Source organism: Carassius carassius, chromosome 15, assembly GCF_963082965.1.
Source record: "Carassius carassius chromosome 15, fCarCar2.1, whole genome shotgun sequence".
NCBI classification, from domain to species: Eukaryota; Metazoa; Chordata; class Actinopteri; order Cypriniformes; family Cyprinidae; genus Carassius; species Carassius carassius.
This window is the reverse complement of record NC_081769.1, coordinates 21,678,087-21,696,557: the sequence shown is the minus strand read 5'-3', so window position 1 is coordinate 21,696,557 and position 18,471 is coordinate 21,678,087. Positions and strand designations below refer to the sequence as shown.

Genomic DNA, 18,471 nt, shown 5'->3' with positions numbered 1-18,471 from the left:
AGTGTCAGTGTCTGTGAAATTAGCAGGGATGTATCTGCTAACAGGTGTGCTGACCTCATCTGTGTAGGCCAGGAAGTTGTGTAAAACAGAACAAGCTTTCACAATATCAACTGCTTTGTCTGGCAGACATTCTAGAGGTCGTCCAAGGATTCGCCACCTTGCAACCAAAATGCCAAATGCATTCTCAATCACGCGTCTGGCTCTGGAGTGACGGTAATTGTAGGTCTGCTTATCCATTGGTAGGTTCATCCCTATGTAGAAAAATAAAACAGTATTAATTGATAGGCAATCATTGAGTGTCAATGTAGCTGTGATCAGGAATGAATATATATATATATAAAATTCAGGTTGATTGGGACACTTTTTCCAAGTTATCTCAATGGCAAAAAGTGTCCCACTCAACCTGAATTCACCACCATATATACACATACATGAAGTACTATTGCATTAAATAAATCTTGTCTGTGACATACCTGGAAAGGGACGCATGAGGTTGTTGTGTAGGGGAAATGCAGCATCACCAATGATCACATGTGGGATTTTGACATTCGGAAATATCTGAAGTGCATTTCCTCGTCCATGTCTCTCAGTGGCCGGACAAGCACAGAAAATTCACCCTCCTTCTGCCTCATCAGGTTCACGGGTCGCACGTACCATCTCCTCCGACGCCTTCTCTCGTTTCTGCCTTTTAATTTGAGTAATTTCACTAAAATTAACTGTTTTTCAACCTCAATAAGCTCCAACTCCAACATGATCCGCTCTCTTTCAGTCGCCATTGCTTGTTGTAGTAGCCTAAACTCAAAACACCCGCGAGGAATCTAAACACAGTGGAACATTAAAACCCGCCCCTGCCAACTAGCGTTTCGGCGGTGCAACTGCAGAGCAACGCAGACATAATGCAGAAGTATAAATGCTCACGACGGCGTCACCTACGTGCGTAGCCTACGATGTACACAGAAGTATAAATTGGCCTTAAAAGGGGCACTTTTTTTAAAGAGTAGAATTAGAATTTTTCTCAGTAAATATATTTCTAAAGGTGCTGTTGTTGTTAACAACCCAAGTAATCCATACATACAAAGAAAACAAAACACAAAAATAAGTTCAGAATGTTAGTGTATCTGTACTAAAATGCAAGCTTACACATAACGTCTCAGGTTACGAATGTAACCATGGTTCCCTGAGAGGGAACGAGACACTGCGTCCTCTGAGGGGACACTATGGGGAACACCTCGTCGTGACCCGTGTCTGAAGCATACTTTGAAAAATGCCAACGTGTTGGCCGGCGACAGCCTCTGACGTCACTACCAGCGCGACTATAAATACGCGCCCGTAGGACCCGTCAATATCTTCTTCGTGAAGCTTGCGTCCGAAGCATGGCAGGGAGCTAGAGGACGCAGTGTCTCGTTCCCTCTCAGGGAACCATGGTTACAGTCGTAACCTGAGACGTTCCCTTTCAAGGGAACTTCGAACTGCGTCCTCTGAGGGGACACTATGGGGAACAGTATACCCACGCCGCCATGCTGAGGGGAGTGCAGACCAGAATCATGGCAAACACTAAGTACCAACTCTACCGCTTTTCTCTTCACCGGGAGTCGCCCCTGGGACGGTCTGACGGCTGCCTTATGACATTATCCCTTACGGCCAAAGGCCTAAGCTACATACCCAACTTATCCTGTAGGGCCCTGGCCCGGGGTAGAGCTAAAGGCTTGGAATCACAGAGATTCCTTTAAAGGGATACGGCTAAAAGCCTGGCACTTTCCTCTACCAAGTCTTTGCCTGTCACACAGGGGCTACTGCTAGCTTTCACAAAACCTGCCGAAAGGGCTGTCCCCACAGCACTCTAGTAGCGGCGCCCTGTTCTAGATAGGTATCTGAGGATACCTAGGTGGAGTGGTGCCCAAGATGAACGGGGCTTAAACCAACTCAAGAAAGGGCACGAAGCAGCAGCGCGAAGCCCTTACCATCTAGGGATTTTAGAAAGAACGCAGAGACTAGCGTGCGAACTTACCACAATGTGGATTTCAGAAAGTGCGCAAAGACTCCCGTGCACACTTACCATAACATGGATTTACAAATACTGTTCTAAGAAGGGGCTCTCGTGGAACTCTGTCAGAGCAGCTCGCAGAAGAGTGGCCCGGGAGCAGAGCAATTGGAGGCCTCAGCCCCTGCCTCAGCAGGATGCCTGCTCTCACAGAGCGTCTCAAACAGTATGTGGTACTGGAGCGCTTTGAAGAACCGGGAATCAGTCTCCCAAGAGAGGAAGACTCCGAGCTCCGAGCAGCATGCTCATAGGTGACCCTTTCAGAAAAGGGGAGCGCTGCTGAACTACCCGAGAATTGCCCACACAGCCCCCCCCCCTTTCAAGTTGAGGGGGCTTGGGGTGTACAATAAGTACACACCGGTTGGATGAAGCCCAAGGAACACCGGGGCGAATCATCCCAAGAAAGGGAACGAAGCGGAGCGCGTAACCCTTACCATACAGGATTTTAGAAAGTGCGCAGAGTCTTGCGTGCACACTTACCACTTTACGTGGATTTCAGAAAGTGCGCAAAGACTTGCGTGCACACTTACCACTTTACGTGGATTTCAGACAGTCCGCAAAGCGTTAACGTGCACACTGACCACCATGTGGATTTGAGAAAGTACACAGGCAAGCGTGTGTACTGAAAGGTTACCTGACAACCACAGTATGTGGGAGCTCACATTCAGAAAGGCCTGTGAAGCCTGCTACCTGATAACCACAATATGTGGGAGTTCACCTACAGAGAGGCCTACTATCTGTTACCAGATAACCACCTCAGTGGAAACTGAAAGCAATATGGAACTCGACTCCAGGGAGGCCTGGTGAGGCCTACTACCTGACAACCACAAATCGTGGGAGCTCGTTTTTTTTTTTTTTTTTTGAAGCGCACAGTATGTGGGAGCTAAATCTCCAGGGAGGCCTGGTGAGGCCTACTACCTGGCAACCACAGTATGTGGGAGCTCTTCTTCAGAGAGACCTGATGAAGCCTACTATCTGAAAACCACAATGTGCTATTTAGTGGAACGCACAATATGTGGGAGCTAAATCTTCAGGGAGGTCTGGTGAGGCCTACTACCTGGCAACCACAGTATGTGGGAGCTCGTCTTCAGAGAGACCTGATGAAGCCTACTATCTGAAAACCACAATGTGCTATTCCGTAGAAACGCATAGTATGTGGGAACTAAATCTCCAGGGAGGCCTGGTGAGGCCTACTACCTGGCAACCACAGTATGTGGGCGCTAGTCTTCAGAGAGACCTGGTGAAGCCTACTATCTGAAAAAGCCACAATATGCTATTCCGTGGAAACGCATAGCCTGTGGGAGCTAAATCTCCAGGGAGGCCTGGTGAGGCCTACTACCTGGCAACCACAGTATGTGGGAGCTCGTCTTCAGAGAGACCTGGTGAAGCCTACTATCTGAAAAAGCCACAACATGCTATTCCGTGGAAACGCATAGTATGTGGGAGCTAAATCTCCAGGGAGGCCTGGTGAGGCCTACTACCTGGCGACCACCGAACGTGGGAGCTCACCTTCAGAGAGACCTGGTGAAGCCTACTATCTGAAAACCACAATATGCTATATAGAGGAGACGCACAGTATGTGGGAGCTAAATCTCCAGGGAGGCCTGGTGAGGCCTACTACCTGGCAACCACAGTAAGTGGGAGCTCGTCTTCAGAGAGACCTGATGAAGCCTACTATCCGAAAAAAAACCACAATATGCTACCCCGTGGAAACGCATAGTATGTGGGAGCTAAATCTCCAGGGAGGCCTGGTGAGGCCTACTACCTGGCGACCACAGAACGTGGGAGCTCACCTTCAGAGAGACCTGGTGAAGCCTACTATCTGAAAGGACCACAATATGCTATTTAGTGGAGACGCACAGTATGTGGGATGGGAGTCCACCCAGCCCCTCATGTTGAGGGAAGCGATGCTTGAGGGCATAACAAATACACACTGGTTGGATGAAGCCCAAGGAACACCGGGGGCGAATCATCCCAAGAAAGGGAACGAAGCGGAGCGCGTAACCCTTACCATACAGGATTTTAGAAAGTGCGCAGAGTCTTGCGTGCACACTTACCACTTTACGTGGATTTCAGAAAGTGCGCAGAGTCTTGCGTGCACACTTACCACTTTACGTGGATTTCAGACAGTGCGCAAAGCGTTAACATGCACACTGACCACTATGTGGCTTTGAAAAAGTACACAGGCAAGCGTGTGTACAGAGAGGTTCCCAAGCATCGCAGAGGCGCTGGATCGCACGGGAGCGGTGAGCTCCAACCCTCTTTCCTAGGCGAGGGGAGCATCACCTGAGGCAGTAAATACAGAGCTTCTTGCCGTAACCACCACCTCCCCGGATGCGCCAGGCGGCCCCTCAGGGTGACCTGGCCGGACATCTATGGAATTCCCTGCAGTGCTGTGCCAATTCTTTGGCCACCTAGCTACTGTAAAGGAAACTCACAGAGATTGTTAGTAGACATATAACCACCAGCAACATAACGTCCATAAACAGGTAGAGCAAGGGTTACGTACTCACCCACCCTCCTGTACTGGAGTCCCGCTGCGGGGCGCCCCCTTCTGGTCCGGACCGTCAGTAAGGCGGTTGCTATGAACATAGAACCAACCAAAACATCATAGGTCCAGAAGGAGACTGTTATGTGAGAGACCGTCCACCTAACCTCGATCAGGTGGAAAGCTGGTGGCTACAGGGGAATTAGGCAGGGGAGGACAAAAAACAGAGGTTAAAAACAGAGGTTAAAAACATCCGGAGCTACTAGGTCATCCTACCGCTCTGACCCGGGCGAGGACGCTGCCTCGTCCGAATCACGTCCCTCAGACCCTGCTTACCGCTCCGTGACCCGCGGTTCCTCTTGCCCCTGCCCTTAGGCGGGGGAGGAGCGCGAGCCGCAACACTAGCCTTCTGCGCCCCTCTACGACCCTCAGATCGAGATGGGCCAGGACCCCTGAGTTGCTCGGGCTCGGACCTGGACCTTCGTGGAATGAAGGATTTAAAGGCCGCTGAGCGCGCCCTTGCCTCCCTGAACTTCCCGACCACCATCTCGACGGAGGTACCAAAAAGCTCAGAAGGCGAGACCGGAGCATCGAGAAGAAACCCCCTTTCTTCCTTCCCGATGTCAGCCAGGTTCACCCACAGATGTCTCTCCGTCACCACCATGGCCGCCATAGACCTGCCCATGGCGGAGGCGGCCTGCTTGGTAGCTCGGAGAGAGAGGTCTGTGGTGCGGCGCAGCTCGGCTACCTGGTCAGGTGAAAGGCCCTCACCTGTATCCAGGTCCTTCAGCAGGTCAGCCTGGTAGGCCTGGAGCACCGCCATCGTGTGCAGTGAAGCCACAGCCTGACCAGCTGCCGCGTATGACCTGCCATTTAAGCGGGATGTATCTTGGAGGGGCTTAGATGGCAAAGCGGGAGATTTAAGAGAGGACGTTTGCCCCACAGAGAGATAGCAAGCCAGCGTCTCTTCTACAGGGGGCATCCTCTCATAGCCGTTCTCATGCAAGCCCTCGATATTAGCATAGCTCGTATGCTGAAACCGGTGGATGTGAGAGGAAAACGGCCTCTTCCATTCCTTTTCGACTTCTGCATGTAAGTCAGGCAAGAAGGGAAGGCTCACCTGGGCTGGAGGGCTATGGTCAGACAAGTACCGCTCAGCGAGGCGACCTCGTGGCGCCACCTTGCTGGCACGCTTCCATGGCAAATCTAATTTTGCCGTGGCGCGATCCATAACCTCTAACAGCTCCTCATACGCGGGACAGGAGGATCGAGAAGGCTCAGCCTCAGCTTCTTCACCACTCTCAGACATCTCCTGCTCTTCCTGGGTAGAACCCAGCAGAGCACTAACTTCAGTGTCAGAATGGGTTAATGATACCACATCTGCCTCCCGAAGTTCGCTCTCGTTCGCCGCCGGAGAGTGTGAAAAGGAAGGTCCCTCTCTACACTCCTCAGCGAGATCCATTTGTGATCCCCACGAGCTCGTTCTCCTCCGTGCCTCGGCAACGGCGGGACCTGAGCCGCGGGATCCAGATGGCTGTCCCTCTTTCCTCGAAAAGAGAGAAAAACGAGAGTGGAGCTTTCTCAGAGAGAAACGCTCGCAGTGCACGCAGACCGCCCCCTCAAGGACATCGCGCGCGTGCTCTTCGCCCAAACAAGAGACGCAAAGAGTGTGTGTGTCATCGGGTGTCAGATAACGCTGACACGGATGCACACACTGTCTAAACGCCTTGCTAGTGGAAGCCATGATGAAAACAGTAATAGATCGCTCTTACCGTCTTGGTCGTTTCTCAGATGCACGCTTCAAACAAAACAGTCAACTGAAGACGAAGAAGATATTGACGGGTCCTACGGGCGCGTATTTATAGTCGCGCTGGTAGTGACGTCAGAGGCTGTCGCCGGCCAACACGTTGGCGTTTTTCAAAGTATGCTTCAGACACGGGTCACGACGAGGTGTTCCCCATAGTGTCCCCTCAGAGGACGCAGTTCGAAGTTCCCTTGAAAGGGAAACACATATTCAGTACATATCAAACGAGATATGTACTGAATATTTATGTTTTTTTAACCTAAATCACAGCAGCTTCCAGCTGTGAAAGATGTAGTAGCCTGTCAAACATACACAAGCCAATCATAGCAGTGAGCCTTTACGTCTGAGTCTACAATCCACCACAGCTCTACAACAGAGCGTTCTCTTGAGGGGCTCAAAACAGGAAATAGCCTATTTCTTCTAAATGATGAGGTTTTTGATGTTAAAATCTTGAGCCGGGGGTTATGATCTCTAACCCAGAATAAAGCCTGCTCCGGAGCAGGGTGGCCATGTAGTGTAAGAGACCTTGGTGACGAAGCCTGCTCTAGACCAACCCATCTTCTTGAACCCGAAAACTCAGTGTTTGCTTAAACTAAACACAAACTTAAAATCTGATTGAAACGGTGTGGCACTACATTTTGGATGGTACGCTCTCACACCATCAGAATAAAAAACACTTATGGACAGAGATTTTTTCAGTCTGCAGGCTACTGAAGTGTAACATAACTGTGAAGTAAAACAGGAAATATAAAAAGTCCTACTGTGAGTGAGTCAGAGGTTCAGTTCTTTGTGTCTGAGATCAATACTGAACTACCATAGAACCAGACCTTTATATCTGCCCACATGACTTTTGCCTTGACAAAACCCATCACTCTGACAAGAACGAAAGAAATAGAAAGAATGAAGAAACAACTAGGATGTGCAAAATGCAGGTTCAATCAAATATCAAACTGTATAATTTGTGCACTCTTCTGATGCCAATGATGCAAATTGAATCAGGGTTTCTGATTTCCCCAGTTCATGAGAGATCAGGACCCACAAGAGCGACTGCATCGACTTCATTTTTGCTATGATTATGAAGGCATGTCCATAGGATAAAAGCAATTTTGTTTTAGAAAGAGAACATCAGGTGTGCGAAGCAACCGGTCAATGAGATAAAACAGTCCATTACACACTCAAATGCACATCATTATCAGATAAAGCCCTTGAGAGAGGCTGCTGGCAGATATCCAACCTAAGAGAGGGAAACACTATTTTCAGCGCTGTTATACATTAACTAGCACTGAGCAAATGAGTTCTTAGTTTTTCTAAGATGCACACGTAACATTCCTGAACATACAGTATTTTCCCTGGACAGGAGTGACAGAACATGAGGGGGTGTTTTTGTAAGCCAAAGAGAGTTTAATGTACAGTGTACACAGTGTCTACTAAAACTATACTGTGAATGGGTAGTTGACATTACATGACATCTTATACTTAATATAAACCACGTTTTAATAGGACAATTTAAATATTCATTTGTCACACCACATCTATTTAAATTTATGCATTATTAATTAATGCGTTTGCTACCTGCTGATTATGTGCCAAAAAAGGTTAGTTTACAGTTGATTTGGCCATAAAACATGTTCAAAAATATAGTATTTTTAAATGCTCCTATACCACTTAATTACATACATTTTAACTTTACCTTTCATCTTAAAAAAAAATTAATAAATTTGCTATACTTGTTGACTAGGCAAATGAATATTACATTTTTAAATTAAACTTTATAAACATGGGCTCCTATTCTTATTAAAAAAATATAACAGGAAGAGAAAATAGGAAAGAGAAAAGAAAACTCCTGAGTTTTACAAATATATACACAAAAGAATTGTCTATCTTTTCAAAACTATGCACTCCATTATATCACCACACCAACCAGACCATGAGCGAGAGGGAGTCTGCCCTCTCAACAAGAGCTAATCACAGCCCTTCTTGCATGAAATCAAATGAGGAAGTACGTTGTAATTGCAATCGAGAAAAATGGCCGCACACTGCACTCAAACGATAATGATGGGCTCAGCTCTGAAAATGTGATGTCGTTCTCCAATACAAATGTGCCTCAATTACAGTAACTGCTCCAATCAGGGAATCAGGCAATCTTTTTTTTTACTGCATTTAAGGAAACCCAGATTGGTTGTGTTCTCTGAAAATAACACCATTAAGACATAACTTTATGTTTGCATGCACATCAGCGTATGCTCTACTCTTGCTGTTTGTTTTATTCTGTCTTCTCTATTCTGTCAGTGAATATATACAGTATGTAAATGTTTGATCAGTCATAGCAGACTGTTAGAGCTCCACTCCCAAACTGACTCTGATACTATGTACAGCAATGCAGAAATTGAACTGTTAAGTTTAAGCTGTTCTATCCTTTCCTTTAACCCATAATTAAAGTGCTTCAGTACATTTTCTTTTAAAGAATATTGACACTACAGTTGCACAGCACTCCAAGGCTCCAAAAAAAAAAAAAACATCGGAGCAATTACAACAGGAAATAGCAGCATTTCTATTGATCTGGATGGCATCCTTGAAGCCTATTTTCTCACATATCTGTTGAGCATGAAGGGGAGGAGACAGGGACATAAGAATGCTTCATCCATGCTCACTTATATAGATATTTGACAAGATAATCCATAGGGCTGAGTGATCTGACAGAAGATGAAAGAAATGGAGTGATGTGTTCAGATTCACTCTACAAGCATCTGGAATCTTACTGTGAGAGAGAAGACGTCGATTATCACAATGATGTCAATTCTACAGCATCAAACAGGGTGGAGAGAAAGTGAAGGAAAGCTTAAACCACAACTCTCACAAGAGATTTCTGCTTGGCATTGCACAAAAATATAAATGAGATGGAAGGGCCTGATAGGGTTTAAAGGGGCAGCATCAGCATTTATGGATGTATATGAATGTTAATATATTATTTATTATATGAAATGGCTCACCAGGAGTGCCTCTTATTACCACTTGTTATGCTAAATATTGACAAAATTCACTTTTAGAATTAGGGGTGGGCGATACGACCAAAATCATATAATCATATAATACCATAGAAATTTAATCATTCTTGTCACCAGTGTCGATATCACGAAAAAACGAATAGCCCAAATAATAATAAAAACAAACTCAAGCTCACTGAAGACAAGTAATCAGTCAGCAATTAAATAGGAATAAGAAACTAATTACAAGCAATAGGACAAACAAAAAAAAATAAACGGTAAAACAAATAACAAATACATACAATGTACAAAGTAATCAAATGTAGCTATAAAACACTGCATATTCTTCACTGTGTAAATTAAATATATAGGCCATATATAGGGCTATTTCTTATTTACCAAAGTAATTTAGCCAAGAGCAGCGAGAGATTTTCTGAATGACAGACAGCAGGAATATTAGACTGCTGAGACCAGTGTTGGGGAAAGTTACTTTTAAAAGTAATGCATTACAATATTGCATTACTCCCTAAAAAAGTCACTAATTACATTACTTAGTTACTTTTTTATGGAAAGTAATGCATTACATTACTTTTGCATTATTTTCGCGTTACTTTTTAAATATAGAATATTGTTTTTATTATAAGAAGTTCTGTTTAAAACAAATATAAAAAGCCCTTTCATTCATGTGTGATGAATAAACCTCAGGCTGAAGGAAAGGTAAATACACGTCTGTGCAGTAGAACACAGGAGAATAATAAAACATTGAAGCACAATTTTTAGTTTATCTAATGTCATTTTTGCTTATTATTATGTTTGAACTGAATCATCAAAGGTCAGCAGCAAAGACATTAAGTTAATAACATAAGTTAATAAAATGGGATTAGATAGACTTGTGTTATTTAACATATTTAATTATTGCAGTTTTCATATGTGTGTGTATTTAACAGTTCAAGGCCTATAAAGCTATGAGCACCGTCTTCATGTGCGCACACCTCTCTGACAGCATCTCTCAGTCAGTGCATGCATATAGCAAAATTAGTTCTCTTTTGCTGCTGATTGCATTTAAATGGATTAAAATCACTTGTTTTAAACCACAATACATAAAAGCATGTGCAAGAGCATGCAGTACAGCAACATAACGTAAGCATGTAACCGCGACAGAAAGGATAGTTTCTACCTGTATATCGCCCACCCCTATTTAAAATACAAACATTGCAAATTTGCAGTATATATCTCTTGAAATAGAATAAAAATACACTCATCTTACACTACACCGATTTTTGTCCAATCAAATGTTCCCTAGAATGAAAGTCTGCTTAACATAAACCAAATTTTTGACAGTAAGCCACTAAAAACAGGTTCTGGCATTGATTGTAAAAATAAACTAATTTCTGTCACATTTCTCTTCTAATGCTGTTTAACACAAGACAGTGTAAGGTTACAAATTCTGTTAACGCAGGAATCTGTGTGATGTAAGGGAGGTCTGCCTAACATTACCTCATTCTAGAGGACGTGAGGTCATTGTTTTAATAAAACGAACCTGTCCTGCTGTCATGCAGAGGACATTATGACTTGAGTATTCTGTTCACGAGGGGGTAGATTTAAGGGCAATATAAAGACAAGCTTTCACCTCCGTGAATGATGCTTTTGAAATGTTTGGGTTTAAGTCTGGAGGTGATTAGTTACTCTGCATTACATCCAAAGGTCAGAAACGATGAGAGATATCGACTTAAAATTCCTTCAGTAAGCAGAGAAGCAGTACTGGGTTTATAAAAGGGCATGTAACAGTTGTACAAATTTGTGTAGTTTTCTTCACATGCTTCGCTTCCCCTCAATTCAGATTAATTTTTAAGCTGCTCCAGATGGATGGAAAAGCAGGGAGAAACGGAGCTTGGCCTTGTGGGTAGTTTAGTTCAGCATGGCCGCTCTTGTGCTCTGCAATCATGACAAACAGAGGGCAAGAAGCTCTAGTCACAAAGATTGGCAATTTAGAGATGCTACCACTCTATCAGGAGAGGAATTATTAAAAAAATTCCATATGAACTTGTTATGAAGAGCTCATGCAGATCTGTTTGTCCTGACTCAGAACTGTTTGTTCTAGATCAGAATTCAAGACTTCCAAAATCTGGGTCAGGGGCCTGAAAACCAGATCTTCTTGAGATCCTCTTTGATGCTGGTTTCCATCATGTGCAAAATCAGGTGTGATTGAAGTGATTGGGTTCATGGAAAAATTAAACCAGAGGAGCACAGTCCTCATCAACAGAGCAGCTTTGAAGTGTGTGTGTGTGTGTGTGTGTGTGTATGAGAGAGAGAGAGAGAGATTGATGTTGAAGCACCTGCTGACTTCTGGCCATTAACAACCTTGCTGTGCTGGAGATTTTATCCAGAAGCAAAGCAGCAGCTAAGTGCACATCACTTCAGCACTGCAGAGAGAGAATGAGAATGAGTCTAAAAGGTTAAGAATGAGTGTGCATTTGTTGCTGGGTTTATGTAATGATGTGAGAAAATAAAAAAATAAATAAATCAGGTTTCGAGCACAAAATGGACATTCATGGTTGTAATTATGTAATTAGTTAGTTGCATGTCCAAGAGATAAGCATTCTGAATCTCCAAACGAGAGAGCACTCACATGGAAAACTCCAGCACAAGAGCAGGAATACATTAGAGATTCCACTCATGGCAGGTGGTGCGTCTCCATGTGTTGTCTTCCTGCTGCTGATGATGTGAGGATGTTTTTACAGGGTTGAGGGGAAAGAGGCAGGAGGTGAGGAAGGGCATTTCAGCTCTTCTGAGATCTCCGGAAAAGGTTACGGCTCCACAGGTAATCCCAACATGTCAATCAGTCAGAAAGACCCCAAAAACATTTCTGCAAAAATATTATATCGATCATCTGTCCCCAAAATTATTGAAGTTAATTTAAGGACACACTGATATCCTGCAGATCATTATTTTCAGATTGTGGTCGACAACTAATGGCCAATTCTTTAGTATTCTGTCTAAATCATTTGTGACTTTAGGCATCACAACATTATAATGTATAGCATGAAAAATTAAAACTATCAAATATTTGTTTTAATTCTTGCTAAAGATAACATTTACCAAATACTATAAAACTATTACTTTTTTTAGATTATCTTTAAGTGAGCATCAGATGATGGCAAAATTTCATTTACAATGTAAAAAAAAATGAATCCAAAAAGCCAAAATCGTAACAAAACATAAATAGTGAAAAACCATCCAACAATAACATCAGCCAATGCCATGAATTAATAAACATATAATACTGGCTGACGACAGAATGTACAAGTAGATGACGCTGTTAAGTGTACTCAAAACGAACTGAAATGTAATACTTCTTCTATGACACAGACCCTAATCTGACCCATTACGATCGCCCAAGCTTTAGTCTGTCCTCCAGAGAGAGCAAAGAAATTTGGTTGGACTTTATTGCTGGTGTTTTATGAGCGCAGTGTTTTACATCATGAGGTTGATTGTATTTTTCACTTTGTGGGTGATCGTTAAAATGGGATATTGCTGATGCTATCTCCTGAAAACACATCCGGATGTGCTTTGCTTATAGGATTCTGTCTTGAAAAGCTTCTATGACATACAGTACATGCAGCTTCAACCTGAGACATCTTCCTGCTGCTTCATTCATTTGATTTTTTATGTGTTAGTACAACATTACATTTCTTACTAACTGTTCATTCAGTGACTCAACAGAGCATCCAGTGACTAATGATTCAAATCTACCAGTTAGAATTAAAGACTGAATAAACTCACTGAATGAATACAAACTCTGTATTTGCAGGAAATGCCAACAGATCAGATAATGTGTGCTAAATTTCTTGCATGCTCACAGGGGTTATGACCTCTGTTAATAAATGTTGTTTGGTTGACATTTTTATGTCCCTGTGGGACTCGAAAAAATGCTCAAAAGCACATTTTACCCATTAAAAACTTTTAGATACAGGTTTTCCGAGGTCCCCTTTGCGGAAGAAGCATTAATCTGATCCCGAGGTCAGAGAACCATGGAATAGTTAACTGCAGAGACAATAACAAGCTAAATTTTGTGATGCACTACTTAGTTACTATAAAACTAAATCTCCTGCTGCTTGTCAGTGCAAGTACTCTGACATTTTGAGATGAGGTGCTCATAAAAGACTCACATTTGGGTCTTAATCAAACATATTATAATATATATATATATATATATATATATATATATATATATATATATATATATATATATATATATATATATATATATATATATATATAAATAACAATGGCTGAGAAAAGCAACAAAAATACTCATACTACACTGCCTGTCTCTCTGACCTTCTCCTTCACTCCTCGTCAGTCATAATTTGCATATTATACTAAATTATTATAATGTTTGTCCACAAGCAATTAAACCCATTTGCCCTGAGCAGCACCTCTTGCAGCATTTCAATTTGAATGATGGAGCGCAGTACAAAGCAAGCTCAGGGGGAAAATATGCAGTCACTCAATAAGACCTTTGCACTCACTCTTACGGTTCCTTGTGGTAGAAGAAGCTTTTAGCATCAATTTGATATACTTAAACTATTACAAATGAACAATAAATAAATAAACAAATATATATACTGTACATACAAATATATATATATACATATATACTCTATACACACACACACACACACACCCATATGTGACCCACTGGGGTATATTTTTAGCAATAGCCAAAAAAAAAAAAACCTTGTGCGGGTCAAAATGATTGATTTTTCTTTTATGCCAAAAATCATTAGATATTTTGTACATTTCCTAATTCCTACCATAAATATATAAAAACGTAATTTCTGTTTAGTGATATGCATTGCGAAGACCTTCATTTGGACATCTTTAAAGGCGATTTCAGTATTTAGATTTTTTTGCACCCTCAGATTCCAGATTTTCAAATAGTTGTATCTTAGCCAAATATTGTCCTATCCTAACAAACCATTCATCAATGGTAAGATTATTTATTCAGCTTTAAGATGATGTATAAATCTCAATTTTGAATTTAACATCTAAGATTTGTGCTCCAGAATTTTTATTTTTGGGTGAACTATGCCTTTAAATGTTTACAGAAAACGTGTGTGTGTGTGTGTGTTTGTCCATATATACACATAGACACACACACACACACAAACACAAATTTTCTGTAAACATTTAAAGGCATAGTTTACCCAAAAATTCATCTCCTAACCCTCATGTCATTTCAAACCCGTATGACTGGAAAACACAATTAACACATCAACATTCGATCCTATTGACTTTCATTATATTGGCCGAAAAACACTGAGACATCCTTCAAAATATCTCCTTTTGTATTCTTTAGAAGATGAAGTCATATAGGTTTTGACTTTTTCTTCTACGGAAGAAACGTCTCTGTCTTTTCTCTGCTATTTTGCAATTATTTTCTGCTCTAGCGTCTGTACGACTCTTCTTGTGCTCTTGAAATTCAGCATTATGGCACTGCTATTATAATGGCCTCATGATAAAATGTTTTCCTCATTTGTGCATCCCAAATTTGACTTCTGACCTCAGTGTCATATCTAGGAGTCAGTTGGTATGGAGACAACGTGTCAAGTGAGGCTAAGTGGATTTTAAAATCCAGATCTCAGAAGTACTGGAGATGCATTGACACAAGGACAGATGCCAAATAAGATGCAGACTGTTCTAGCAAAGCAACAAAAACAAGCCACTCACCTCTTCCACCATCCTGGATCTTGTGCAGGAGCTCGGAATAGTTAACCGGCCCTTTGTTCTCCTCGAATACCAGGTCCATGGTGGTGATGTTGTCCTCATGCATCTCTGTGTAAAGCCCCTCCAAGGCAAAGTAGCAGGCCCTTTCTCCCATTTTGGTATCACTAAACATCAGCAGGGTGTGCTGGTGCCACCCAAAATGCTTGTAGAGGTGGAGGGCATACTCGCCTAGTTTTTTATGTGTGGGGCCCGTGTTGGTGATGGAGGTGTACATCTCCATCTGCATGAAAGCTACAGCAGGGGCCCCTGCCGTGATCATGGGGAGGCCCCAATGAGCGGTGAACAGCCCAACAGGGGAGGAAGTGTAGTCACAGCCGGGCCCTATGAAAGCCCACGGGTTGTGTTCGAACTTCAGGTCTACGGCCATGAGGGGGGCAATGGACTCTGAACAGATACCTTCCCCATTCTCGCTGTTGGCGAAGATGTGCCGGACGTGGTGCCGGGGCAGCAGGGTGGGGTCGGCATTGATGCGAGCAATGGCACGGTCCAGTGCAGGTCCCACACGAGGCCATGCCCAGGGGTAGGACGTATTATGCTGAGGGAGTATGACAGCCAGTATGATATCATCAGTGTGGTTGTGCACGGGTCTGCGGGACCCTTGGTGTCTGCTGGTCTTGGTCCAGATCGACAGGGTCCCACCGCACAGCAGGATCAATAGGAGCAGAAACAATCTGCCTCCACCGAACCAGAGCAACAGACTCATATCACTGCCGCTCAAGCTTTCAACTGATCAGGAACACTAAACACAGAAAGAGATCATATGAGATCCCATTGTAAATCTATTTATGGGTTATTTTTGTATTTTTGGACACATTTCAAATACTCATTGAAAAAAGAAAGGTATTTGGAAAGGGTTTTTGGAGATTTTGCTGTTTCACTAATGCACTCATTCTATACTTGGGTCAGTGAAGGTATAGCATATTTCCAAATGAACAAATCTTATTTTCACCTCGAAGAGGTAATGAAGAAATTTCATTACCCTTGTCTTGTACTTTAGACTTTTTTCTTAAATATATCCAAACCTTACAACACATTTTCACTCACATATAATTGCACAACAGCTAACCATAGCATACACGCAAAAGTAAAAAAAGGAAGAAAACTAGATTAAACCTTCTGCGTTCAAAGTAGTTTCATTGTCTTTTCTTCAAGAACTTACTCCTGGCTGAATTTATCTTATCGCCTGCACATTTCAAAAGATCTAACAGAAAGCATTTTATATTGCAGGCTCAAAATTTGAACAACAGTCACCATCACTGGTTATATTTGAGAACAGACCACGCAGGTTATGAGGGGAAAAAATTTAATAATAATAATTGTGTGTGGCGGGGGAGGGGGGTACTTTAGTTAATTTTTAAAGATGAATGTATAACACACAACCTGTCCATATTTGACTAGTTTGGCTAGCTGCTACCAAGTCATAGATAAAGTTGTGCCAACATTATTAGACATTTTAATTTATACAACAAGAAATGTTCTATTAACATATGTTAGTTCATGATAGTTTATGCAACTAAAAATAATAAATTGAAGCTTATTGTAAAGTGCTACCAGACGTTACAATCTAAAAATGCTGTTTTATATTCATTAAAATTAATATCATGCAACTGAAGTTAATACAAAAAATAAAAAAAATAAAAATAATACAAACTCGATATATGACAGAAATACTTCACAGACATTCAATCACAGCTAAAAATACACCTCATGCCTGTAGAAATCATTAAAATTATTCTCCTTTGAAAATCAGTTCTCAAATGGTGGGTTGCAAAAAATAAGAGAAATACACTGAGCACTGAGGGGGAAGAATACAATGCAAATAACAGAATACAAATACACATTTAATCATGCTTTTTGATCTCTTTAAATGTTGTGCATCAGACTCCAAGATGTTTTGCCAGAAATGAATCTGTCACTTGGTAGAAAGCTAGCCAAATCTAGTCGGATGCCAGCATGGACAGCTTGAGTCATATGTGCTCATCTTTGAAAAGAAACTAAAGTATAAGAAAACACAACTTAACTATGTAATAAATGCAGTTTTGTCATGTCCAGTGTAAAAAGTCCTTAAACAAAACTAGTGGAAAAGCACTGATCTAAAATGTAATCACATAGTAAAAAATAAACTAACTACATATTAATTTCCAAACAAGCAGAACAGAAAACTCTCTTAAGTACCTTTTATACATGGTGTCTTTTGGTCTCCTTAACATGAGCTGATACAATCCTGTGACAGTCCACTCAGCACAGCACAAAACACATCGCTGCCTCAGTAAAACTCATCCCCACAGGCTGACTGTGTGTCATTCAGAGTGCCAAGAGCAGCAGTGAATTTCTCAAATCACATTACCTCACAGAAAGCTCCACCTCATCTCCGTGTCGAGCTGCATTCTCTGCCATGCTCCAGGGTTCTGAGGGTATTAATGCCTCTCAGCTGCAGTTACTGCCGGCAGGAAGAGAGAGAGAGAGAGAGAGAGGGAGAGGGAAGATCAGCCCTGATGTGTTTTAATGCATTCTCTCTTCTCTATTCAAGTAAGGTAAAAGGTTGACCCTTTGGTCAGAGAAGTACTTCCAAATACTTCCCAGCTATAAAAAAATCAACAATGTAAACACACCTCTAATTTCAAATCAGAGGAAATCAATGGCATCAAAATCCATTATCTTCTACAATGTATTGAATAACCATAGCTGAATATTACCTACAAGAAATAAGAGGTCAAGGTTTGGCTAGTTAGTAAGAACTCTTTCTCCATTAGTGGCTATTCAAAAGTGAACTAAACATTAAACACAGAGTTAAACATGTTTGACGGTTAAAAATAATTTAGACTTTTTAATGTTTTTGAGATAAATATCTAAATATAAATATTGCATTTATTTAATCAAAAATACAGCAAAAAACAGCACTATTGTGCAACATTATTCCAATAAAGTTTATCTGTTTTATAATCAAATATTTTTACAATGTACTGTAATTTCAGAAAATTTTCAGCAGATACTGATCTGGTGCTTAATTGTTATTGGTGGACAATTATTAATAATGGTTCTTATTTTTGCTTCTTAATATTTCAATGAAAACTGTGGTACATTTTTCCTGGACTCTTTCCAGGAAAAAATTACATTTGCTGTAACATTTTAAATGTCTTTACTATCCCTTTTGATCAATTTTAACGTGTCTTTAATGAATAAAAGTATTGTTAATCAGAAATGTTTCTTGAGCACCAAATTATCATATTAAAATGATTTCACAATATTAAGCTTTTACTGTATTTTTGATCAAATAATTGCATCCTTGGTGAGCAAAAGATTCTTTATATAACACAATTTAAAAAGAAATGTAATTATTAGAAGCTTTTGACCTGGATATGTC

At 41.7% G+C, this 18,471-nt stretch overlaps 1 protein-coding gene across 2 annotated transcripts in view; it reads right to left on the bottom strand.

The window, feature by feature from the left end:
• The window catches only part of LOC132158537 (atrial natriuretic peptide receptor 1-like), a 58,964-nt gene extending 41,395 nt beyond the window's left edge, over positions 1–17,569 (bottom strand). Inside the window, exons 1-2 of one of the 2 annotated variants that reach the window (XM_059567979.1) lie at positions 17,455–17,569; positions 15,051–15,846 (exon numbers count right to left, since the gene is read on the bottom strand). In XM_059567979.1, the coding sequence (XP_059423962.1) occupies positions 15,051–15,810 (760 nt within the window). In that variant the 5' untranslated portion in view covers positions 15,811–15,846; positions 17,455–17,569. Of the gene's footprint in view, positions 1–15,050; positions 15,847–17,282 lie in introns of both variants that reach the window. The other variant, XM_059567978.1, reaches the window with a different exon arrangement.
• Positions 17,570–18,471: the final 902 nt, after the last annotated feature.